The sequence below is a fragment of the Mustelus asterias genome, chromosome 1, assembly GCF_964213995.1.
Source record: "Mustelus asterias chromosome 1, sMusAst1.hap1.1, whole genome shotgun sequence".
In the NCBI taxonomy this organism is placed as follows: domain Eukaryota; kingdom Metazoa; phylum Chordata; class Chondrichthyes; order Carcharhiniformes; family Triakidae; genus Mustelus; species Mustelus asterias.
The window spans coordinates 149,645,186-149,671,863 of NC_135801.1; the positions used below are offsets into that span (position 1 = coordinate 149,645,186).

General features: G+C 43.1%; 1 protein-coding gene across 1 annotated transcript; it reads left to right on the forward strand.

The window, feature by feature from the left end:
• The first annotated feature begins 6,202 nt into the window (after positions 1-6,202).
• tmem267 (transmembrane protein 267) lies at positions 6,203-26,434 on the forward strand. The gene is made up of 3 exons (XM_078225508.1): positions 6,203-6,267; positions 17,247-17,637; positions 25,539-26,434. The coding sequence occupies exons 2-3, from the start codon at positions 17,296-17,298 to the stop codon at positions 25,872-25,874; spliced, it is 678 nt and encodes a 225-aa protein (XP_078081634.1). The 5' UTR covers positions 6,203-6,267; positions 17,247-17,295; the 3' UTR covers positions 25,875-26,434.
• The last annotated feature ends 244 nt before the right edge of the window (positions 26,435-26,678 follow it).

Below are 26,678 nucleotides of genomic sequence, written 5' to 3' on the forward strand. Positions count from 1 at the left end.
AGCATTAGTAGAGTTTTGTAAAATTTAATGGAGAAACATTTAACAAAAATGTTATAAATACAAAATTTTGGTATCACTTTTACATTTAGCTAATCATTTTATTTTAGCAGCTGCACTATGACATTTTGTTCAATTGCCTCATCTTTTCAAATTTGCAATAAAATATATTTTTTCTCTTTTAACACTGATTTTTTTTACTTCAACACTGGTTATGTTGTCTTTGTAAATAGGGAGGTAGGGGAGGGGGGAGGGAGGGATGGATGTGAGAATGTATAAGGAGGGCAGGATTTCGACATATTAATTGTACATTTTATATGTAGCCTGACTCTTCTCTCATTAAAGCTGCGCCTACGTTGAAGCCTCAAAAGAGCTTCAGTGATTTTAAGAAGCCAAACTAAAAGTGTAATGTACCAGCAGTGGTGGAACATGATTCCAGATTTTCCATCTGCACTGGATTCTGCAATACCTCACGGGCGGTCACGGGCATTCGGCCTCTGATCTTCGGGTAAGCGTTCTCCAAGGCGGCCTTCACGACACACGACAGCGCAGAGTCGCTGAGCAGAAACTGATAGCCAAGTTCCGCACACATGAGGACGGCCTAAACCGGGATGTTGGGTTTATGTCACACTATCAGTAACCCCCACGACTTGCCTCCTGGACTTGCAGAATCTCACTGGCTGTCCTGTCTGGTGACAATACACATCTCTTTAACCTGTGCTTAATGCTCCCTCCACTCACATTGTATCTTTAAGACCTGGTTGGTTGTAGAGATTCGCATTCTAATCAGTATTCTGTAACTTGATTTTGTGTCTCTGTGCCCTGTTTGAGAGCAGATTTCCACTCCATCTGACAAAGGAGCAGCGCTCTGAAACCTAATGGCATTTGCTACCAAATAAACCTGTTGGACTTTAACCAGGTGTTGTTAAAACTCTTATTCTGCAATACCTGTCAGAGAGTTCACATCTTCTTACAGGAGAGTTGCACTAGGGAAACTCTTTAAATTGGGATAAATCTGGTGACATTGTGACAGTGGTTAGCACAGCTGCCTCAAGGCACCTGGGACCCAAATTCAATTCCTGCCTTGGGTTACTGTGTGGAGTTTGCACGTTCTCCCCAAAGCCTCACGCTTTGGAACTTCAGAATCCCCCTACCAGCACCCCTCCCTCCCTCCCCGCTGAATTAAACAGGCAAAAGCAGACAAGCGCAGGAGGAACACAGACTTTATTTCAGCCACCCTGCTGGACAATTACAATTTAATCCCTCCCCCCAACCCCCCCATTAAGAGTCTCCCTGATGCAAGTCTCCTGTAAGATGATTTGAACTCTCTGTCTGACAGGTATTGCAGAATCCAGTGCAGATGGAAAATCTGGAGTCATGTTTCACCACTGCTGGTTTGGCTTCTTAAAATGTTCAGATTCCTCCCACACTCCAAAGATATGCAAGTTAGCTTGATTGGCCATGTTCAATTGACTCTTCGTGTCAGGGGGATTGGTGGGTTGAATGTGTGGGGTTTCGGGGATAGGACCTGGGTGGGATTGTTGTCGGTGCCGGCTCGATGAGCCGAGTTGGGATGTCTCTTGGGATCAGAGGTGAGCTGGCAAGATGGATACAGAACTGGCTCGGTCATAGAAGACAGATGGTAGCAGTGGAAAGGTGCGTTCCTGAATGGATAGCTGTGACAAGTGGTGTTCCTCAAGGATCAGTGCTGGCATCTTTGCTGTTTGTATTATATATAAATGGTTGGAGGAACATCTAACTGGTTTGATTAGTAAGTTTGCAGACGACACAAAGGTTGGTAGATTTGCAGATAGCAATGAGGACCATCAGAGGGTACAGAAGGATATAGATCGGTTGGAGACTTGGGCGGAGAGATGGCAGATGGAGTTTAATCCGGACAAATGTGAGGTAATGCATTTGGAAGGTCTGATACAGATAGGAAATATACAGTAAATGGCAGAACCCTTAAGAGTATTGATAGGCAGAGGAATCTGGGTGGAGACATACAGAAAGTAGTCAAGAAGGCGTACGGCATGATTGTCTTCATTGGCCGGGGCATTGAGCTTAAAAATTGGCAAGTCATCTTGCAGCTTTATAGAACCTTAGTTAGGCTGCACTTGGAATATAGTGTTCAATTCTGGTCACCACACTACCAGAAGGATGTGGAGGCTTTGGAGAGGTACAGAAAAGATTTACCAGGATGTTGCCTGGCATGGAGGGCATTAGCTAAGAGGAGAGTTTGGAGAAACTTGGTTTGTTCTCACTGGAATGACAGAGGTTGAGGGCGACCTGATGGAAGTCTACAAGATTATGAGGGGCATGGACAGAGTGGATAGTCAGAGGCTTTTTCTCAGGGTGGAAGAGTCAATTACTAGGGGGCATAGGTTTAAGGTGCGAGGGGCAAAGTTTAAACGAGATGTACGAGGCAAGTTTTTTACACAGAGGGTGGTGGGTGCCTGGAACTTGCTGCTGGGGAAGGTAGTGGAAGCAGATACGATAGTGACTTTTAAGGGGCGTCTGGACAAATACATGAATAGGATGGGAACAGAGGGATATGGTGCCTGGAAGGGTAGGAGGCTTTAGTTCAGTCCGGCAGCATGGTCAGTGCAGGCTTGGAGGGCCGAAGGGCCTGTTCCTGTGCTGTAATTTTCTTTGTTTTCTGGCCCCCTGCTGCACTGTAGGGATTCTATGATTATATAAACACTGCTTAAAATATATAGCAAAACCCGAATGGACTTAAGCTGAAACTTATTACAGACAGTGCAAATCCACTTTGTTATATATGAACATACTTTTTGCTGGAATATAGAGGATGTCATGACAAAGTTGTAATTTTAAAAAAAAAATTCTTTCACCTCCTGTGCATTTCATATATTAAGTATCTTTTAAACACAATTTTAAAAAAATTAACTCACCCAAGGAATGGCTACTGCCTCTACTCGCTGCAGCTTTTTTGTTTATCCATTCATGGGATATGGGCATCGCTAGCTAGCCAGAATTTATTGCCATCCCTAGTTGCCCTTGTTCCAAGAGCAGTTGAGAGTCAACCAGTGGCGTAGCTAGAGGGGGAGCAGTGGGGGGGGGGGGGGGGCGACCGCTGCCCCTGAGCACATTCTTCAAAAGTGGCGCCTTTTCAACGGGGTGTTCCTCACGGGCCCCTCAGATCTCTTCCCGAGATCTGAAGTCCTCAAGCCTGCCTCCATTTCCCAGTTGCCGATCTGGAGAGCTGTCAGCCGGAGGGCGTGGCTGACTGGGCGCGAGGCGGGGCGGTTGGAGTTTGGAAGGCGAGGAGTTCGCGCAGTCACGGCGGGGCTGGCGCGCACGCGAGAGGATGGCAGCAGCTTTGGAGTTGGGTGAGTGGAGCTGGAGGAGGGTCAATAGAGGAAGGGGAATGGAGGGCTCACCTCCCTGGCCGGGGGAAGGATTGGGAAGGGTCAGTGCCTAGTCTGCTTTATCCGTCCACTTTAAATTAGTTGCTGCAGGAATGGCCGGGACATTGCAGGGAGTCCGGTCCGCTGGCAGGATTTTTGGATGCAGCCGAGACCTCTCGCTGTGTGCCAGGGTCGCACTGTCCGTGTTGGAAGCGCCTTTGCCGGCAGTGGCCTCTACCAGCTTTGACACGTCCACCGCCAGTGGTGATTAATCCCGAGAGAGCTGCCAAGTGTAAACCCTTTAACTCCAAGCAAAGAGAGGGAACACCGCAGCCTGCCTCAAGATTTGTTTTTATTCCAGACTTGCCCTTTGGTCCAGCTTCCAAAAAGTAAATACATTTTTTCATAGTTATTAACTCTATTGAAACTTTATTACTGATCACCGATGTGGTGTGGAGGAGTAAGGGGATTAATTTTTCATATTGCTTCATTTTGTTTTCATTTTACGTTTAAAATGTAAAATAATTAAATAACACACGTGTTTTTATTATGTTTTGATTTTAAATACAAAATAAAAACGTATAATCAATTTAAAATTATTTGGTATGCGTCGTGGCACCTTTTTTATGTGCTCGCTCCCCCTAGCTTTAGAACCTGGCTACGCCCCTGGAGTCAACCACATTGCTGTCGCTCTGGAGTTACATGTAGGCCAAATCAGGTAAGGATGGCAAATTTCCTTCCCTAAAGGACATTAATGAACCAGGTGGGTTTTTCTGACAATCGACAATGGTTTCATGGTCATCAGTGGGTTCTTAATCCCAGACATTTTATCCTGCTGTGGCAGGATTCGAACCCAGGCCCACCAGAACATTAGCTGCATTTCTGGATTCATAGTCTAGCAATAATACCGTAGGCCATCGCTCCTCCAAAGAGCAGAAAAAAAATCTGTGCAAATAAATAAGCATGACAATCATGACAGCTTTAAAAAAGTGAACCAGTGGTTTAAACTTGGCACACTGTCAGCATGCATATTCAAGCGTCAGGACTTTCTTATTGTCCTGACACACATTTACAGCACACAATTCCCATCAATTGGATTCAGGCTGGAAGTCATAGGCCATTAAATCATATAAAATCCTGAGAGGAATTGATGTGGTGGATACCTGGATATATTTCCTCTTGTTGGGAAGACTAGAACTAGTGGATACAATTTAGAAATAAGATTCCCATTTGTTTGATTAGCAATTCACCAAAGATCCTTAGACAGCACCTTCCAAATCCACGACCACTTCCATTTAGAAGGACAAGGGCAGCAGATAAATGGGAACACCACCACCTGCAAGTTCCCCATCAAGCCACTCACCATCCTGACTTGGGAATATATCACCGTTCCTTCGCAGTCAGTAGGTTAAAATCCTGGAATTCCCCCCCTGAGGGCATTGTGGGTCAACCCACAGAACATGAACTGCAGTGATTCAAGAAGGTAGCTCACTACCACCTCCTCAAGGGCAACTAGGGATGGGCAATAGATGCTGGCCAGCCAGTGACTCCCATATCCCATGAATGAATAAAAACAAATTATGACTATGAGGAAGAGATTTGTGTTTGTCTGAGGGTTTTTGGTCTGTGAAGGCTGGTTCATTGAATTTATTCAATGTTGAGTTAGAATTTTGACAGACAATATGGTTAAGGGCAGATATGGAGGTGGGGTTGAGACCACAATCAGAATAGCCATGATCTTATCAAAGGCCAGAACAGGTTCAGAGCCAAATGGCCTACTCCTGCTCAAAGGTCGCATGTTCCTAGAGGTATGATCTCTAGTTAAGCCTACATAGATAATAATAGAACAAGACACATACAATCCCGCCCAGTGACCACAGTGTAGAGGCATTGGAAGAGAATGGTGCAAACCACTGTGCAAAAGCTGTAGCCAGGCCGAGAAGAATAAGGGATCATTTACCTTTGTTGCAATCACATAGAATGCTATTTGTGTCTTGGATAAGAGCTGCTTTGGTTGTGTGGTGACGGAAAACTGATTGGAAGTACGAATACTGAGAAAGATGTTCATGGATTTGGCAGGTGACAGTCTGTTCAAGGATTTTGGAGGGTGGGGGGGGGGGAGGGGTTGGTTTGGAGAGGAGGTGGTAGTTTGCAGGGGAGTCAGTGCTGAGTGGCTTTGATGAGACCCAGTCTCTAAGTTTAATGATCATTGGATAGCTGTACGATGTATTCCAATGTGATTAATGCTGCAGCAGTGCCCTGGACCTTGGGACTGGGGCGGCACGGTGGCACAGTGGTTAGCATTGCTGCCTGACAGTGTGCCAGGGACCTGGGTTCAATTCCAGCCTCCTTGGGCACTGTGGGGGGGATTCGATGACACAATGGACCAGGGCTCACATTGACATTGCTGTCAGCACGCATGCGCACCCATGTCCACTGCCGAATGGGTGCGCTCGTGTCGCAGCTCTGTTTTAATGACGAGATCTGATGATTAAAAGTTATTAATTATAACGCCCGCTTTCAGAATACAGTCCCACAAACTCTGAGTTTTGATTTATTCCGGAGGGAAGCCGTGACGTTATAATTACAAATCCAGCGCCGGAGGGACGGGGGCGGTAAACGGCCGCCATCCGATGATGGGCGTGACCGCCAGCCAATCAGAGGAGAGGAGGACCGGGGCCCTGACCAATCAGGGGCGGGACTGCGCCGGCCGCGCATGCGCGTGAGGCAGGCGCGCTCTGATTGACAGGAGAGCCGACCAATCGAGTAAGAGGAAGGGAGAAGGTCTGCCAATCAGGGCCAGGCGGGGGCGGGGGCAGAGGTCGGGAGCGGGCGGTGAGGCCGGGGCGGCGGAGCGGAGGCTGAGGCTGAGGGAGCCGGAGCTCGGGCTGCTAGGCAGGTAGGTGATGGTGAGGGAGAGTCAGAGCCTCACCCTGGGCCCTGAACACGGCGCTCTGCCCACCATCCTGACACGGCACAAGTGGCCGTTGAAGGATGTCAGGGCTGGGCTACAGCTGCTGGGATGGGCTCTGGCTGCTTAATTGGTACCCCAGGCTTTTACAGGCACATCATTCATTATTGAACAAGGGGAGGTGACTGATTGCATTCAGGGCCATTGCCCATCCACTATATTCAGGTCAGTTTGGGAGAAATGGGTATGTCATTCCCAGCAAACTAAGATGTGTCTTGAATATGCAGTTCACGTCACAGGGGGGATCTTTGATTTGTTCATAGATCCATTTATAATACCAGTATGTGATTATTAACATGTGTGCATGTCTATCTATCTATCGTAATTTAAAATTATGTTTTCTGGTTCCCATACGTTTGATTTTTTTTCCCCTTATTCATTAATGGGATATGTCCTTTGCATTTATTGCCTTTGAAGAAGGTGGTGGTGGTGAGTTGCTGTCTTGAACTGCTGCAGTCCATGTATTGTAGGTGCAGCCACAATGCTGCTTGGAAGGGAGTTCCAGGATTTTGATCCAGTGATAGTGAAGGAGCAGTGATATATTTCCAAGTCAGGATGGTGTGTGACTTGGAGAGGAACGTCTAGGTGGCGGTGTTCACCTGTCTCCTGCTGTCCTTGTCTGAGATGGTGGTATTTGTGGGTCTGAGGCTTGGTGAGTTCCTGCATTTTGTAAATGCTGCACACTGGTGCAACTGTGAGTCAGTGGAGAGTTAATGTTGTTGATGGAGTGCCAATCAAGTGAGCTATTTTCACCTAATGGTATTACGCTTCTTGAGTGTTGTTGGAGCTGTACTCATCCAGGCAAGTGGAGAGTATTCCATCACACTCCTGACTTGTGCCTTGTCAGGATGGTGGACAGGCTTTGGGGAGTCAGGAGGTGAGTTACTCGCTGCAGGATTCCTAGCCTCTGACCTGCAATATTTATATTGCTAACAAAAACAGAAATGGGGAAAACTCAGGAAGCAGCTGTGGAGAGAGAGTTAGCATTTCGAGTTTGTATGATTCATCTTCTAAGCTTTGAAGAAGTCATATGGACTCAAAATGTGAACTCTATTTTATCTCTCCACAGATGCTGCCAGAGCTGTTGAGTTTTTCCATCCATTTTCTCTTTGTTTCAGATTCCAACATCTGTAGTATGTCACTTTTATTTATGTGGCTGGTTCAATTTCTGGTTACGGGTAATCCCTAGGATGTTGATAGTGGGGGATACTGCCACTGAATGTCAAGCAGTGATGGTTAGATTCTTTCTTGTTGGAGACTTGTGTGGTGCGAATATTACTTGCCACTTGTCAGCTCAAGCCTGGATACTGTCCAGGTCTTTCTGCTTTCAGACAGTGCAGAGGAGATTTACCAGGATGCTGCCTGGTTTGGAGTGTCGGTCTTATGAGGAAAGGTTGAGGGAGCTGGGGCTGTTCTCTCTGGAGCGGAGGAGATTGAGGGGAGACTTAATAGAGGTTTATAAAATGATGAAGGGGATAGATCGAGTGAACGTTCAAAGACTATTTCCTCGGGTGGATGGAGCTATTACAAGGGGGCATAACTATAGGGTTCATGGTGGGAGATATAGGAAGGATATCAGAGGTAGGTTCTTCACGCAGAGAGTGGTTGGGGTGTGGAATGGACTGCCTGCAGTGATAGTGGAGTCAGACACTTTAGGAACATTTAAGCGGTTATTGGATAGGCACATGGAGCACACCAGGATGGTAGGGAGTGGGATAGCTTGATCTTGGTTTCAGATGAAGGTCGGCACAACATCGTGGGCCGAAGGGCCTGTTCTGTGCTGTACTGTTCTATGTTCTATGAACTGCCTCGGTATCTGCAGAGTTGCAAATTATGCTGAACATTGTGTAATCGTCAGCAGATGTTCTCACTTATGATCTTTTGGAATCATAGAAGTTTACAGCATGGAAACAGGCCCTTCAGCCCAACTTGTCCATGCCTCCCTTTTTTTGTACCACTAAGCTAGTCCCAATTACCTGCATTTGACCCATATCCTTCTATACCCATCTTACCTGTGTAACTGTCTAAATGCTTTTTAAAAGACAAAATTGTACCCACCTCTACTACTGCCTCCGGCAGCTTGTTCCAGGCACTCATCACCCTCTGTATGAACAAATTGCCCCTCTGGACCTTTTTGTATCTCTCCCCTCTCTCCTTAAATCTATGCCGTCTAGTTTTAGACTCCCCTTTGGGAAAAGGTAGCGGAGTCTAAAATGAGATGGGAGGAACTAATAGAAGGAAGGTCATTGTTGAAGCAGCTGAAGATGGTTTTGACTAGGATACTGCTCTGAAGAATCCCTGCAGAAATGTCCTGGAACTGAGATGATTGACCTTCAACAACCATAAGCATCTTCTGTGTGCTAGGTATGACTTCAGTCAGCAAAGAGTTTTTCCTAGATTCCCATTGACTCCAGTTTTGCTAGGATTCTTTGATGCCACCCTCTGTTAGGTGCTGCCTTGATGTCAGTGGCAGTGACTCTCATCTCACCTCTGGCATTCAGGTTTGAACCAAAGGTATAATTAAATCATGAGCTGAGTGACACTGGCGGAACCCAAACTGGGTGTCACTGACCAGGTTATTGCTAATCAAGTGCTTCTTGATAACACAGTTAATGGTCCCCTTCCATTACTTTACTGATGATCAAAAGTAGATTGGTGGGGCGGTAATTGGCCTGGTTGGATTTGTTCTACATTTTGTGTACAGGACATGCCTGGGCAATTTTGCAAGGTAGATGCCTGTGTTGGATTTGTAATGGAACAGCTTGGCTAGGGGCGCAGCAAGTTCTGCAGCACATGCGTACAGAGTGGCCAAAAATAGTGGAGAAACAAGTGATTGGGAAAAATTTAAGAAACAACAAAGAGAGACTAAGAAAGCGATAAAGAAAGGAAGGATAGACTATGAAGCTAGGCTAGCAATTAATATAAAAAATGATAGTAAAAGTTTTTATAAATATATAAAAAGGAATAGAGTGGCTAGAGTGAATGTTGGACCCTTGGAGGACGAGAGGGGGGAGTTAATAGTGGGAAATGAGCATATGGCTGAGTCTTTAAATAAGTTTTTTGTGTCGGTCTTCACGGTGGAGGACACAAATAGTTTGCCAAATATTAACGATAGAGGGTTGGCAGCAGGAGAAATACTTAATACAATTAATGTTACCAGAGAGGCAGTGCTGGGTAGACTAATGGGACTGAAGGTGGACAAGTCCCCGGGTCCGGATGGAATGCATCCCAGGGTATTGAAAGAAATGTCAGAGGTAATAGTGGATGCGTTAGTGATTATTTATCAAAACTCGTTGCATTCTGGGGTAGTGCCGGTTGATTGGAAAACGGCTAATGTTACGCTGCTGTTTAAAAAAGGAAGGAGACAAAAGGCGGGTAACTATAGGCCGGTCAGCTTAACGTCTGTAGTAGGGAAAATGCTGGAATCCATTATTAAAGAGGAGATAGCAGGGCATCTGGATAGAAATGGTTCGATCAATCAGACGCAGCATGGATTCATGAGGGGAAAGTCGTGCTTGACGAACATGTTGGATTTTTATGAAGATGTGACTAGGGCGGTTGATGGAGGAGAACCGGTGGATGCGGTGTTTTTGGATTTCCAAAAGGCGTTTGATAAGATGCCCCATAAAAGGCTGCTGAAGAAGATTAGGGCACACGGAGTTGGGGGTAGTGTGTTAAAGTGGATTGGGGACTGGCTATCCGACAGGAAGCAAAGAGTCGGAATAAATGGGTGTTTTTCCGGTTGGAGGAAGGTAACTAGTGGCGTGCCGCAGGTAACTAGTGGCGTGCCGCAGGGATCGGTACTCGGGCCGCAACTGTTTACCATTTATATAGATGATCTGGAGGAGGGGACGGAGTGTAGGGTAACGAAGTTTGCAGACGACACAAAGATAAGTGGAAAAGTGAATTGTGTGGAGGACGGAGAAGATCTGCAGAGAGATTTGGACAGGCTGAGTGAGTGGGCGAGGATATGGCAAATGGAGTATAACGTTGAGAAATGCGAGGTTATACACTTTGGAGGAAATAATAACAAATGGGATTATTATCTCAATGGAAACAAATTAAAACATGCTACCGTGCAAAGGGACCTGGGGGTCCTTGTGCATGAGACGCAAAAGCCCAGTCTGCAGGTACAACAGGTGATCAAGAAGGCAAATGGGATGTTGGCCTATATTGCGAAGGGGATAGAATATAAAAGCAGGGATGTCTTGATGCACCTGTACAGGGCATTGGTGAGGCCACAGCTGGAATACTGTGTGCAGTATTGGTCCCCTTATATGAGGAAGGATATATTGGCATTGGAGGGAGTGCAGAGAAGGTTCACCAGGTTGATACCGGAGATGAGGGGTTTGGATTATGAGGAGAGGCTGAGGAGATTGGGTTTGTACCCGTTGGAGTTTAGAAGGATGAGGGGGGATCTTATGGAGACTTATAAGATAATGCGGGGGCTGGATAGGGTGGAGGCGGAGAGATTCTTTCCACTTAGTAAGGAAGATAAAACTAGAGGACACAGCCTCAAAATAAAGGGGGGTCGGTTTAAGACAGAGTTGAGGAGGAACTTCTTCTCCCAGAGGGTGGTGAATCTCTGGAATTCTCTGCCCACTGAGGTGGTGGAGGCTACCTCGCTGAATATGTTTAAAGCGCGGATGGATGGATTCCTGATCGGTAAGGGAATTAAGGGTTATGGGGATCAGGCGGGTAAGTGGTACTGATCCACGTCAGATCAGCCATGATCTTATTGAATGGCGGGGCAGGCTCAAGGGGCTAGATGGCTTTCTCCTGCTCCTATTTCTTATGTTCTTATGTTCTTAAGTCTTCAGTACTATTGCCAGAATGTGGGCAGGACCCATAGCCCTTGCACTATCCAGTGTTCATGATGTGGAGATGCCGGCGTTGGACTGGGGTAAACACAGTAAGAAGTTTAACAACACCAGGTTAAAGTCCAACAGGTTTATTTGGTAGCAAAAGCCACACAAGCTTTCGAGGCTCTGAGCCCCTTCTTCAGGTGAGTGGGAATTCTGTTCACAAACAGAACTTATAAAGACACAGACTCAATTTACATGAATAATGGTTGGAATGCGAATACTTACAACTAATCCAGTCTTTAAGAAACAAAACAATGGGAGTGGAGAGAGCATCAAGACAGGCTAAAAAGATGTGTATTGTCTCCAGACAAGACAGCCAGTGAAACTCTGCAGGTCCACGCAACTGTGGGAGTTACAAATAGTGTGACATAAACCCAATATCCCGGTTGAGGCCGTCCTTGTGTGTGCGGAACTTGGCTATCAGTTTCTGCTCAGCGACTCTGCGCTGTCGTGTGTCGCGAAGGCCGCCTTGGAGAACGCTTACCCGAATATCAGGCCGAATGCCCGTGACCGCTGAAGTGCTCCCCAACAGGAAGAGAACAGTCTTGCCTGGTGATTGTCGAGCGGTGTTCATTCATCCGTTGTCGCAGCGGGATATTGGGTTTATGTCACACTATTTGTAACTCCCACAGTTGCATGGACCTGCAGAGTTTCACTGGCTGTCTTGTCTGGAGACAATACACATCTTTTTAGCCTGTCTTGATGCTCTCTCCACTCCCATTGTTTTGTTTCTTAAAGACTGGATTAGTTGTAAGTATTCGCATTCCAACCATTATTCATGTAAATTGAGTCTGTGTCTTTATAAGTTCTGTTTGTGAACAGAATTCCCACTCACCTGAAGAAGGGGCTCAGAGCCTCGAAAGCTTTTGTGGCTTTTGCTACCAAATAAACCTGTTGGACTTTAACCTGGTGTTGTTAAACTTCTTACTGTGTCTATCCAGTGTTCTCAGCTGTTTCTTGATATGTCGCAAATTTAGACTCTTGTTTGCCCTTCAAGGCAAAGATGACCATATTCATTATCCGAGGTGTTTGGTAAGGTTCCAGTGAGTACAGCCAAGGCCAGTCTGCACCTGGAAAATTCTAGTACTAATAGCTTAAGACAACCCAAACAATTGGGTTTTGGAGGAGTTGCTGGCTTGGAATTTGTTCTGCTTGCATTTTCTCTCTGCTTCTAATTTATACTTGATTTTTGAAGGATGATGCACTATTTTTATTTGGATGCGCAAGGTGCACTGATTCTGGATGAGGTTCTCCCAGGAATCGTAAGACATAAAAACTCCTCTAAGTGAAGCCTTCAGAGTGTCTTTGTTGCACATTTTTTGACCACCATTAGGGTTGTAGCATGGACTTGAACTCTCCATAGAAGATTCAAAACGCTGGAGTGTGATTGAGTGTATTTTCTAACAGCTTTCTAAGAGGCTGATGGATTTGGCCCCTGACTGCAATACAGCGGCATAATTAAGGACTCAACGCACCCTGGACACATTCTCTTCCACCTTCTTCCGTCTTGAAAAGATACAAAAGTCTGAGGATACATACCAACCTACTCAAGAACAGCTTCTTTCTTGCTGCCTCAGACTTTTGAATGGACCTACCTCGCAAAGTTGATCTTTCTCTATACCCTAGCTGTGACTGTAACACTACATTCTGCACTTTCTCCTTTTTTCGCATTTAAGAATGCGAAATACAATTTTAGAATGCAGAGCTCACCGGATCACCATGCTGCTTTCAGGTGGAAACTATTAATATGGCAGTCGCCATTTATCTCTATCTGTTACCATCCCATCAATAAACCTCCTTGGTTTGTGGAATGGGAATATGTCACATCAATAACTACATTTTGCTGATCCATTGAAGGCTCTGGTTAATGTGATTATCCTTTCTCTCATTTAGAGCTGTAATTAAATAAAAAATCTCAATGTTTTTCAGACATCAACTCATTTTGAAATTGATTCAGCAGCAAAATATTTTCATACACGGGGAAAAATAATGAGTTGGATTGTGATACTCGTCAAACTCTGAAGTTAAAGCCTGCCCTCACGGTGGGAAATTTGGGACCCAGGCACAGTCCACTGACCAGACAAACAGCTGCTACAGTCGCAATCTAAATGGGATTTACTGCAGTCTAAAAATACACCTCTCTCCCAATTGTTACCTTTTCCTTTCATAAAGTGCACGTAACTTGAATTGCATCAGGCAGTACTAAGCTTTTCCTCTTCAAACTGGCAATGTCACCAGTGAAGGGTCCTCATTGTCATACCACCTTGCAAAATGCATGCTACAAAACAGAACAGAACCAGACCTATATGCAATGCTACACCAATGTTCAACCCCAAATCATTTCAAAATAATAGATTTCATCATGAAAAATTGGCTGGAATTCTCCAGTCTTGTTCGCTCCACTGCCTCTGAAGAATTTAGTCAAAATGTCATTCACTGCAGCAGGACCAGAGAATCCCAGCTGCAGGCAAGGTCAGAGAAATCCAGCCATTGTATTTGTGTATTGGCTAGGTATTAAATTTAACCTTGTGAACGTGCACTTTTTTCTTGACAGGATCAGTTCATAGGGCAATGAGAATTTGCCCAGAGAGAAAATGGAACAAAAATGGTCAAGATGATCTTTGGGGACCATTTTTGTCCACAATATTTTTCAGTTGTGGGTCGCGATCCCCACTTTGAAGTACACTGGTCTAAAGGACGAGTATTTACTTCTACTTACTATCATCGTTTCACCTACTTGTAGAAGCTCTGTTTTTAATATTTCATACAGGTTTACTCTCATATTCTAATTTCTCCCTCTATTTTTTCAGTCATCCTTTGCTGGTGGTAGCAGCATGAATAATATCACTAAAAGAAATTCTTTCAAATACTCTGTGTGCCTAAGCAATTTTCAATTCATTTTCCATAACTTGATGGCAAAATGTTACAAGCAAAATAGATTAAATTTTGATTAGGTTCTCTTCACACCTGTCATGTATATTTGTAGATGGCATTTTTGGAAAAAAACTAAATTTATCAAATCTTGTAACACAATAATTCGTTTGATAGATGCACAGAACAGTAATTGTAAGAGAAAGACCACAAATTTATAACAAATGCAGGAGCTTATGAGAAATAAAACTACATTTTCAACACTTGAAAGAGAAATGCAACCATTTGGGAACACAAAATTTAATAATGGCACCCATACAAAGTTTGATCCCTTTCAGATCGATGCTAGCTGACTTGCTAGGTGTCTGTACCTTGTTATATTATACGATATAGATAACTGATGAATTATAAAGAAATAGGAACTAATTGTTGTACAAATATACATCCAGGGGCAGTGGGAAGTGTAGACAGTGCCAATGGGTGGGAGGCTGGATTGATTGATGGACTGGGCTTTGTTCGTGATTCTTTGCAGTTTCTTGAAGTCTTGGACAGAGCAGGAGCCAAACCAAGCTGTGATACAACAAAAAAGATTGCCTTCTATGGTGCATCTATGAAAGTTGGTGAGATTCGTAGCGGACATGCCAAATTTCCTTAGTCTTCTGAGAAAGTAGAGGCGTTGGTGGGCTTTCTTAACTATAGCTCCAACAAATACAGATTGTTGGTGATCTGGCCACCTAAAAACCTGAAGCTCTTGACCATTTCTACTTCGTCTCCATTGATGTAGACAGGGACATGTTTCCCATTATGCTTCCTGAAGTTGATGACAATCTCCTTCATTTTGTTGACATTGAGGGAGAGATTATTGTCGTTGCACCACTTCAGATTATGTATCTCTTTCCTGTACTCTGTCTCATTGTTTGCGATCTGACCCATTACGGTGGTGTCATCAGCAAACTTGAAAATCGAGTTTGAAGGGGAATTTGGCCACACAGTCGAGGGACTGAGGACACACCCCTGTGGGGCACCATTGTTGAGGATGATCATGGAGGAGGAGGCAAATCTTTAGTTCGATTAAGCAACCTTTTGGTTCTTTGGAGCTCAGGGCTAAATCTTGGGTTCAAGTTGGAAACGTTCACTGACTAGACCAGCTTTTAGTTAATTTCTTGTCTTCTAACCAGATAGTTATTTCAGTGTAAAAATGTTTGTTGGTAAATGAAATTTGCCATGTACAAGGTGGAATTATTTTGTTGCCAGACAGCATCTTGGCTTTAAGTATGCAGAACTAAATGCAATTTACTGTCTTAAGTGAGGAAGATCAATTATATTAATTTGAAATGCAGAGAAATGAGGACCAAGCAGGCTCACCTGTCACGTTAAGTAGTAAATGAACATGACATGGGTCATGAGGGACAGCCATTTGGTAAAAATGGGTCGCCAGAAAGAAAGTTTGAAAAACACTGCTTTAGACTGAGGATGAGACTGGTGAATCTTTCAGTGCCTATTCTAAGGAACTCCAAGGCACAATAATAAACAAAATAGGGTCAATAACTGGTTTGTCACTTAAACGAATCTAAAGGACTGGATGGGTCAGTGATGTATTAGAGGAGCTCTAACAGGCTATAAAATACCCTCCAGGGCAGAGAGAATATCTAATAGAATGCACTAGGAGGCCATTTAACCTTTTCTGCCAATGAGATCGTGGCTGACCTAACTCCATTTACCCACTTTTACCCCATTTCTCTTAATACCATTGGTAACAAATTAGTCTATCAATCCCAGTTCTTTTGTAATTTATGTAACCAGTTTAAATTTCTTGAGGCTGGCACTTAAGTAATCAATAGCCAGTAGAGTATTTTTAAGAACTTCAAACAAATGTTTAGGTAAATACAATTTTACTGAAATATTAAAATGTATTCATCTACTTAACGTGTTAAATAGAAAATGCTGAAAATAGAAAGTATCAGTTCAATCAAAGAGAAAAATAAGCCAACATTTCAGCTGTGATCTTAGAATCATTGAATTCTTACAATGCGGAAGGAGGCATATCTTGTGAGTATATCTCATTCATTAAAACTGGTGGTCAGAAAGAAGCCTCAAAGCAGATGTTTTGGGCGGAATTGTAAGGTGAAATTACAAGGTCTCACTTCAGTGGCTTCATAGCAAGGGAAAAATAATGATTTGGATCAAAGACTTGGCTGTGCATGTGGGTCCTCTCCAGTCAATTCCTTGGTTGACAGGAATATCGTGAAATCGATTCTATAGTGAGAGTACTTTGGTTGGACGAGCAGCACTCTTCGAAGAAGGGTGACGGAAATGATTCTTTATCACCTGCTGCCAACCGTAAAGTCTGACCTATTGAATTATCAGTTTTTTCAGCTTCTGAAAGGCCTTTTACTCATGTTTCTGCTATTTAAGCCCGAAAGCTTACATAAGCTAAGATGGCTAAGAGGTTGGTGTTAAGAGGTGTTTTTCTGCAGATCAGATTGGAGAGGTTTTTTTTTCACATGTCCTTCAGAAGAATGCTTTATACTGCTGCCTTTGCGCTGAATTTGAGTCTTTATTAAAACCTTGTTGCTGATTCAGATTAAAATTTAACTCGTGTGTTCATATCATTAACCTGCTACACAGTCAATTTCACACAGCAGTGGCAGTTGTCACTGGCAGCATCAATTAATGCATAAATGTCAGATTTTATCTGATAACCACCCTGTGAAGTGCATTGTGACATATTGCCAAGTTAAAAATGCTGAAGAAATATATTTTGCAATGCCAATTTGTTGTTGCTAGATAAAAGAGCTTAATTCTAACAGACTGTTGGAATCTTACATAGACTCATAAATAATCAATGAGAATTGTCATTGAGTTGAATAATTTGGATATTCGGAAAGAAGAATGTAATACTAGGTAACGTAAGCTATTACTTTGACCTGTGCAGTCCAAGAATTAAGCATTTTTATCCATCTATGCTTAATAGATTGACTAGAAGTTTACAGAAAGAATTCCCTCTTCCTTGATCTCCAGTTGCAAATGAGTAAAAATACTCCCAGCAGGTTCATACATCTTCTCAATATTTTCGGGCCTCACTCTAACAGTGCTGTAAAAAAAAAATTGCTTTGTGCTCATTGTAACATTGAGATTAAAAGTAACACAATCTGTTCCTTTTTGATCTAGAATGAGGAATACTGACGTAATGTACCATGGATGATTCCCGCATTGTACGATGTTCACGTCAAAGCAGTCCACGATTACAATGGCAACAGAGACCGAAAATGCACGAGCACTACTTAAAACTTTCAGCACAGCATCGGTCATCTCAAGCATAGGCCTAGGAATTTTCTGCTTCCTATCAGATCAGTGTTTACAATTTTCTTTAATCCAGCACAACTACTGGCTTAGGGCTCTTTCGGACAATGCAGTACATGGTGTCATTGGACTGTGGTCTTGGGCCATTGTGATTGGATTGAGAAAGAAGAGTGATTGTTATGAAGTGATTCTAGCTGGGCTCCTATCTTCTATCATTGACGTTGACCATTTTCTTGCAGCTGGATCCTTGTCTCTCAAGGTAAGAGTACACATACCCACCTCATATTTCTTTTCTATCATATCCGAACATGTAATTTGCTGCACATTTGCAGCAAACTGTTCACTGGGTGTTTAAGATTTTTCATCTAAAATTATATTTAAATATAATGATGCTCACTTGCTCTTTATAATGAGTTACAGTCACACGGTGACACATTATAGCACTATGTTATACATGAATGTTCCTTTACTTTTCTCAATTCACAGCTTTTTAGGTCTTTGAGATATTTTTCACAATACTTGTCAGTGAACGGATACTTGGGCAGGCAGCTTGTTTGTTGAGGAAGTGGCACCTTCACTCGCCTAGTTGATTAAGCAAATGAGTAGCTGAATAATTAATCAAAGAACCCCTACAATGCTGAAGGGACATTTGGCCCATTGAGCCTGCACCAACAGCAATCCCACCAGAACGTATCCCCGTAACCCCACACATTTACCCAGCCAGCCCCCTTGACACTAAGGGGCAATTTAGATAGCCAATCAACCTAACCCACACATTGGAAACCGATGTAGACACGGGGAAAATGTGCAAACTCCACACAGACAGTCACCCAAGGCAGAAATTGAACCTGGGTCCCTGGTGCTGTGAGGCGGCAGTGCTAACCACTGTGCCACCAAGCTGAGATCTTATGGATTGTTTTCCAAATGGGATTCGAGTAATGTGAGATAATGCATATGGGGAGGGCAAACAAAACAAAGTTAAACACAGTAAATGGGAGGATACTGAAAGGGATAGAGATGGTGAGAGACTTTGGAGTGTGTGTCCATAGATCCCTGATGGTGGCAGGACAGATGGATATGGTGAGAAAGAAAACATATGGGCGAGGTATAGATTACAAAAGCAGGAATGCAATCCTCAAAATATATAAAACACTGATTAGGCCTCATTTGGAATTCTGTGTACAGTTCTGGTCACCACATTACAGGAAGGAAATAATTGTTCTGGAAAGAATACAGAGGAGATTTATAAGAATGTTGCCAGGACTTGACAATTGCAGCTCTGAGGAATAATTGGATAGGCTAGAATTGTTTTCTTTAGCTTAGAGGTGGCTGACGGGAGATCTAATTAAGGTGTACAAAATTATGATGGGCCTGGATAGAGTAGACAGAAAAGACCTGCTTCCTGTGGCAGAGAGCTTGGTTACTAAGGGGTGCAGATTTAAGGTGGTTGGTAGAAGGGACAGAGGGGGCATGAGGAAAATCCTTTTCACCCAGAAGACGGGAGGAAGGGGGGTGGTGTCTGGAATTTGGTGGTGGAGGCGGAAACCCCTAACTCATTTAAAAGGTACCGGGATCTGCGCTTGAAATGCTGTAGCCTGTAAGGCTACAGACCGGGTGTTGGAAGGTGGAATTTTTCTTTTTTGTCTGACACAGACACGATGGCCTCTTTCTGTGCAGTAGCCTTTCCATGGTTCAATGATTTTTATTCATTCTTGGGATGTGTGCGTCACTGCCAAGGTCTGCACTTGTAACCCATCCCTAATTGACGTTGAAAAGATAGTAGTGAGTTGCCTATTTGAACCACTGCAACCCTTGTGCTGTAAGTATACCCATAAAGCTGTTAGGAAGGGAGTTCCAGGATCTTAGCCCAACATCAGTGAAGGAACAATTATATAATTCCATGTCAGGATCATGTGTTGCTTGATGAGAAACTTCCAGGTGGTTGTGTTCCCATGTGTTTGCTGCTCTTGTCCTTCTAGGGACGGCACAGTGGTTAGCACTGCTGCCTCACAGTGCCAGAGACCCGGGTTCAATTCCCGGCTTGGGTCACTCTGTGTGGAGTTTGCACATTCTCCCAGTGTCTGCGTGGGTTTCCTCCCACGGTCCAAAAATGTGCAGGTTAAGTGTATTGGCCATGCTAAATTCTCCCTCAGTGTACCCGAACGGGCGCCGGAATGTGGTGACGGGGATTTTCACAGTAACTCCATTGCAGTGTTAATGTAAGCCTACTTGTGACTAATAAATTGACTTTAACTTATGATGGATGGGGTGCTGATTAAGTGGGCTGCTTTGTCTTGGATGGGTGTCAAACTTCTGGTGTTTTGTTGCAGCTGCACTCAAGGCAATTGGAGAGTATCCTGTCACACTCCTAACTTGTGCCTTGCTGACAGGCTTTAGTGAATCAGGAGGTGCGTTGTACTTGGACCAGTTCTTGTAGCCACAGTACTTACCTGACTCGTCCAGTTAACCTTCTGGTCAATGGCAATTCCCAGGATGTGTAAGATTGAGGATACAGCGGTGTTGATGTAATTTAATATTGAGCTAAGATAGCTAGATTTCCTCATGTTGGAGATGGTCGTTGCTTGACACTTCTGTGACACTAAGATTACTTGTCACTTATAAGCACAAGCCTCAGTGTTGTCCAGGTCTTGCCACACGCTGAAACAATATGCTGCTTGCATTGGTAGAGTTGAAAATGATAACTGTACAAAGGGTAATCATCAACAAACATCCCCACTTCCAATGTTATATAAGAGGGAACGTCATTGAGGAGGATGGAGATAATTAGCCTAGGACAGTATCCTGCAGTGATATCCTGAGTTGATTGGCCGACAACAACTGTAACCATCTTCCTTTTTATGTTATGTATGATTCCAACCACTGGAGAATTTCTGCTCTGTGCTGAGCTTGATATTTTCATTTGATGGTGTGGTTAAGATATTATAGAGAGGCACAGTGGTTAGCACTGCTGCCTCACAGCGCCGGGGACCTGGGATTGATTCCCGGCTTGGGTCACTGTTTGCGTGGAGTCTGCACATTCTCTCCATGTCTGCGTTGGTTTCCTTCGGAGTGCTCCATCTGAAAGGTGCATTGGCCATGCTAAATTCTCCCTAACTGTACCCGAACAGGTGTCGGAGTGCGGCAGCTTGGGGATTTTCATAGTAACTTCATTGCAGCGTTAATGTAAACCTACTTGTGGCACTAATAAATAAAATAACAGCTGTCCTCAAAAATCTCGTATGAAGGTGGCCAAAATTGGTTAAGGTTCCCCACTTATACCACAGAGGGCTTGACTATATAGATGTTGGGTGAGCAACAAGCTGAGATTGGTCTCAGATGGTCATATATGAAGAATAGCCACTTTGGTGAGATGCATCTGTTGTAGCTAACTAAGCATTTTCGAAAGAAGCTGAGAGGTTCTATTTTTAAAAGCTAAATTAGCAACTGGACCTTATTAAAGCAATTAAGAGCTGGAGAGACAGCCAAGTGATGATAAAACTCAGGAAATAGATGAATCAATTAAAGGCTAAACAAATCTTCTGACTGATGAGAATGATGCTTCATCAGATTATACCATTAGTGATGGGAGAGTACCCAGAATTGAGATCCTATCCTGTATGATTGACAGCAATTAATAGGCATTATCAACCCCAGAAAAGGTAAATATATTGGCTAGAATATGCTCTCAGGCTTAAAGTGGCCTTACAGACTACTAAAGCTTATTTTAATTATATATTATGTGGGTTTGCTAGTTACATAAAACAATCTTACTGATGCTGTTAACAAGGTGTTTTGTGAATTGTAGAAGCATCCATGTTTTTTAATGTGTATTGATTTGTACAAATACAAAAAAAATGCTGGAAGATCTGACAGCATCTGTGAAGAGAGGGCAGAGCTAATGTTTTGAGTTTGGAGGCTCTTCTGATGTTGGACATGCACAATGTTCAATTATTTAATTATGTAGTTCACGATATGCATGATATAAATTTATTTTAGCACTTTCTGATTGAGGTAACCTTTTGTTTTTCAACTCTTCAGTTTTTATTCAATCCATTCTCAGGCTGCAAAAAGCTTTGGATATTCTTTCACTTGACATGACTATTTTCTTGTCCTCTGGTCCAGCTTTGTTTTGATCAGCCTTAAAAAAGGGTGTTCTCCGCCTTCAACTTCTCAATTTTAATGTAGGATTAAAATGTTTTCTTTCCTTTTCATGTACTTTTAAAAAAAAAGCCAAATTAGCATCATTTGCACATTTTCCGCTTTCTGACTTAAAAAAGTAACAAAGTTCAAGCCAATATAGAGGCTGTTCCCCTTCACTAGGCCAAGACGTCAGGAAAACAGTTTACTTTCTCTGTTCCAAACTGATCATTCTAGATAGCTTTGTTCTCAGATTTTTTTGAAAAGAGAATTCCTCAGATTTTAAGTTTATTTATTAGTGTCACAAGTAGGCTTACATTCACACTGCAATGAAGTTACTGTGAAAATCCCCTAGTCACCACACTCTGGTTCCTGGGTACACTGAAGGAGAATTTGGCATGGCCAACCCGCCTTTCGGACTGTGGGAGGAAATCCACGCAGACACTGGGCGAACGTACAGACTCTGCACAGACAGTGCCCAAGCTGGGAATCGAACCTTGGTCCTTGGTGCTGTGAGGCAGCAGTGCCAACCATTGTGCCATCGTGCCGCCTCCTTCTTTCAATAATAACCTGAAAGAGAGTGCCTGATTTGCACAGAAGTGCCAGATTGTGTGTACACACTTCTAGAGTGAGGTTTGAAATCACGATTCATGAATATAAGTTGAGAGTGTCCCTTCTGATCCCCGGCTGCAGCCTGAGCAAAGAATATTAATCCTCTGTGGATCCATTTCTCCTTTCATTTAAATATTATAATATTTCAGGATCTTGCCGTGTATTTTTACTTCTCTCTTCTTCCTCTTTAAAACCTGACCAACTAATTGTGACCAAATTCCTGGGTCAGGCCGTTATGCTTACAGGCGTGATAGGAATGTAAAGGCAGTGAATAATTTACTGTAACTGTGAACCCTGGATATGCTAATCTGTACTTGGCATTTAGTAAAGATGAATTGCATATTTACAGATTCTGCAAAGACTGACAAAATCCAAATTGTAACCATTACCTTAGCTGGAATGTTGACTTACTATATTTAGAACACAATGCTGAGCACTTTCTATAAATGATTAACAAAATAACTGCTACATGATGGATTGAATTTCAGCCAGTGTGTTATTGAAACTTTTAACACTGCTGCAATGCTGCCATCTATCTGACAATGTCAAAAATTAAAATAAAAGCAGAAAATCCTGGAAATACTCAGCAGTTATAACAGCGCCTGAGGAGAGAGGAACAGAATTAACATTTTGAGTTAAATATGACTCTTTCTCAGAACTGAAGGAGGGTAGAAATAAAATGGGTTATATGCCATCGAAAGGGGAACGAAGAAGAAAAGCAAAGGTTTGAGATAGGGTGGAGGGTGAGGGGAATTAAATGACAAGGATGGTATGGAACAGAAAGGCAAAGGGAGTGGTAATGGTTGTAGTAAAGTGACAAAGCGCATGTCCAGAATGAGTGTAAATGTCAGACTAATGAACAACTCTGTCCGAATGCAAAAGCAATAAAAACCAGATTCAAGCCAACACATGGGGGGCATAAAAAAAAGAATCAAAATGAACAGCGTTCATGGTCTGAAATTGTTGAACTCAATATTGAGTCCAGAATGCTGTACAGTACCTATTTGGAAGACGAGATGCTGTTCCTCAAGTTTGCATTGAGCTTTACTGAAACAGTGCAGTAGGCCGAGGACAGATGTGTATGTGAGAGCAAGACACTGAATTAAAATTGCAAGCAACCGGAAGCTTGGGCTCATGTTTGCGGGTTGAGCAGAGGTGTTCAGCAAAGTGGTCACCCAATGTAAAGGATTATGAATAGCAAATACTAAATTGAAAGAACTGCAAGTAAATTGCTGCTTAACCCCGAAGGAGGAGTATTTGGGGCATTGGATAGAGAGGTGAAATAAGGGTAGGTATTATACCTCCTGCAATTGTGTGAGAAGGAGGTATTTGAGGAGTAGACCAGCGTGTTGCTGAGGGAGCAGTCTATTTGGTATGCTGACGGGAAAAGTTATGTTTGGTGGTGGTATCATGCTGGAGGTGACAATGTGAAGGCTGATAGGAACACATGGGGAACTCTAATACAGTTTTGAGAGGGAGAAAGGAGAGAAAATGAGAACAGTATGTGGGAAATGGACAGCGGTAAGAAGTCTCACAACACCAGGTTAAAGCCCAACAGGTTTAATTTGGTAGCAAATATCATAAGCTTTCGGAGCATCGGAAATGGACTGAACATGGTTGAGGACCCCATTAGCCACAGTGGAGGAATTTCTCGGTTAAAGAAAAAGACCCATCTGAAGCTTCCCTCTGAAGTATGGGCAATGTCAAGTCCCAAACTGGTTGTGCAAGTGTGAGTGAGTATTACTTCTTTATTAGTCTCTTCCTCTTCCATATAAAAGCAAATTACTGTGGACGCTGGAATCTGAAACCAAAAAAGAAAATGCTGGAAAATCTTGACAGGTCTGGCAGCACGTGTAAGGAGAGAAAAGAGCTGACGTTTCGAGTCCAGATGACCCTTTGTCAAAGCTGGAGAAAGTGGGATCAGTTAAAGGAGAAGTTGTTGAGAGATAGAACAAGTTCAGCCAGGTGGAGGAGAGTGGTGGTGGATGGGAATTGTTCAGGCCACTTTTTACGAAAGAAAAGCTCTCAGACCATCCTGGTGTGGGATGGAGGTGTAGAGAGATTGCATATCCGTAGTGAATAGGAGGCGGTTAGGGCCTGCGAACTGGAAACTGTCATATGAAATCATAGAAACCCTACAGTGCAGAAGGAGGCCATTCGGCCCATCGAGTCTGCACCGACCACAATCCCACCCAGCCCTACCCCCACATATTTTACCCACTAATCCCTCTAACCTATGCATTTTAGAATTCTAAGGGGCAATTTTTAACCTGGCCAATCAACCTAACCCGCACATCTTTGGACTGTGGGAGGAAACCGGAGCACCCGGAGGAAACCCACGCAGACACGAGGAGAATGTGCAAACTCCACACAGACAGTGACCCGAGCATCGAACCCGGGACCCTGGAGCTGTGAAGCAGCAGTGCTAACCACTGTGCTACCGTGCTGCCCACGGTGCCGCCTACCGTGACACTGGGCATCAGAGGGATCCAGGATGTGGGTGGGGAGGGAATGGAAAAGGGCTTTGACAAAGGATCATCTGGACTCGAAACATCTCTTTTCTCTCCTTACAGATGCTGCCAGACCTCCTGAGATTTTCCAGTATTTTCTCTTTGTTTCTTCGTCTTCCATTCTTGGTTTCTGCATCACTGCCGTCAGTATTGGGCTGACAAGTGGAAAGTAACATTCATGCCGCCCAAATGCCAGACAATGAACATCCCCAACAAGAGGGGATCTATCCATCGCCCCTTCCGACATTCAATGGCATTACCATCGTTGATTCCCCCACTATCAACTACAAGTGCATTAAGGTTAAGAGGAATGGAAAGAGCAATAGATGCTTAGATCATGGCAGCATAGCTGCAGAAAGGAATAGAGAAAGACCAGGTTGGAATACAAAGGATCAAAGTGGACAGTTGAGGAATGTGGATGCAGATTAAGGATGAGGGGAGTTTTTTGTCTCTTTGCCATCATTGCTTTGGAGGATTGAGTTGGAACTGGGTGAGGAGTGGATGGAGTGCGTAGTTCAAAGGGAAATGGTTGCACTGATCCAGGCAAGTGGAATTAGTGATGAGAAGGGTTTGAGAGTTAGTAAATCCTCCTCTAAAGGGGAAGAATTTAATTGGACTGAAAGATTGCACTTTGATGAAATATTCTTTATGAATTGATATTTTTGTCTTATCAAGTAGATATCTTGGAAATTGAAACCTGTGTTGTTTTTGAGTTATAACTTTTTTTTTTCCTACACATTATGGAATTGCAAGGCATACTAGGCAAAGTAATTTTTCTAAAACCGTAGACCTGAGCAAGCTGCACACAAATTTTACGCACTTAATTTTACCAGGTAAAATGTTAACAGCCATCATTTTGAAATCTAATACTGTGCAGTAACAGCTCTTTTCTCTCTTTTAGGCTGCGTTGCATCTCCCACAAAGGCCTGCACTTCATTGTTCCACAGTAATACCTGTAGTGGTTTTATCAATGAAACTTGCTATGTGGATATTTAGACTTAAAGATTCTTGGTGTTTCCTGCCATGGATGGTGACCATTTCTTGGGTTTCTCATCATGTCCGTGATGGTATCCGACATGGACTTTGGTTCTGTCCCTTTGGAAATACAGCTCCTGTGCCATATTGGACCTACATAGCGATTACAGCCTCGTTCCCTCACCTTTGCTCAGTTCTGATGTATGTGACTGGCACTAGAGAAACAATGTCCATGTCCCATGGAATTGCAATTGATGTATAACAATATATATGTATATTTCTGTTAAAGATGATGCTCACCGCACTGAACTGAACATACCTACAGATGCCAACTACTGACCATTATGTAACTACTTTTTGTGAAACTACTTGTGTACCAGCAATATGCTGTATATAATAATTTAAAACAGCCTCAATCTCTGATATTCGAAGCTATGTGTAAACATGTATGCGTTTTTCAAGGAACAGTGAGTGTTTTAAATTTGTATTTCCTTACAATTCCTGTTGTAAACATGATCAGTGGCTCACATAAATATGTAATCTTTTCAATTGATTGAAGTGTATTGTGATTGAAGGTTAGAATGAGGTAACATTTTATTATTTGTAATTAAAGACACTCTCAGTTTGACTGTGTTGGTGTTGAAGTGTGTTTGTTGAAAATTGATGCAAATTTGTGACAGCATTTTTGTCCCTCGTAGGAAAAGCAGTATTGTAGTCATTGATGGTGGACAATTGATCTTCTGTAAACAGAGTGAGTACCTTTGTGAGTACCTGGAACTTGTTATAATATCAAATTAAAATGAATTTGGTGTTTTCAGATATATCCCCTTTCTCTAATTGTATTTTAACAACTGAAGCTGCAATGCAGCCACTTTGACATTTTGAAAATGAATATTGCTTGTCATTTTGAAATGTTATCTACATTCTCATGCTTTCCACTAAATCAAGCAAAAGCACCAGTTTGTTTTCTGCAAGATGTGCACTCATTAGCCACGCTCAAAGGAATTTTTCAATTGCTTTCATACAGCAAGTACCCTTTAAATTCAAGTTAAAATCATAGAATCCC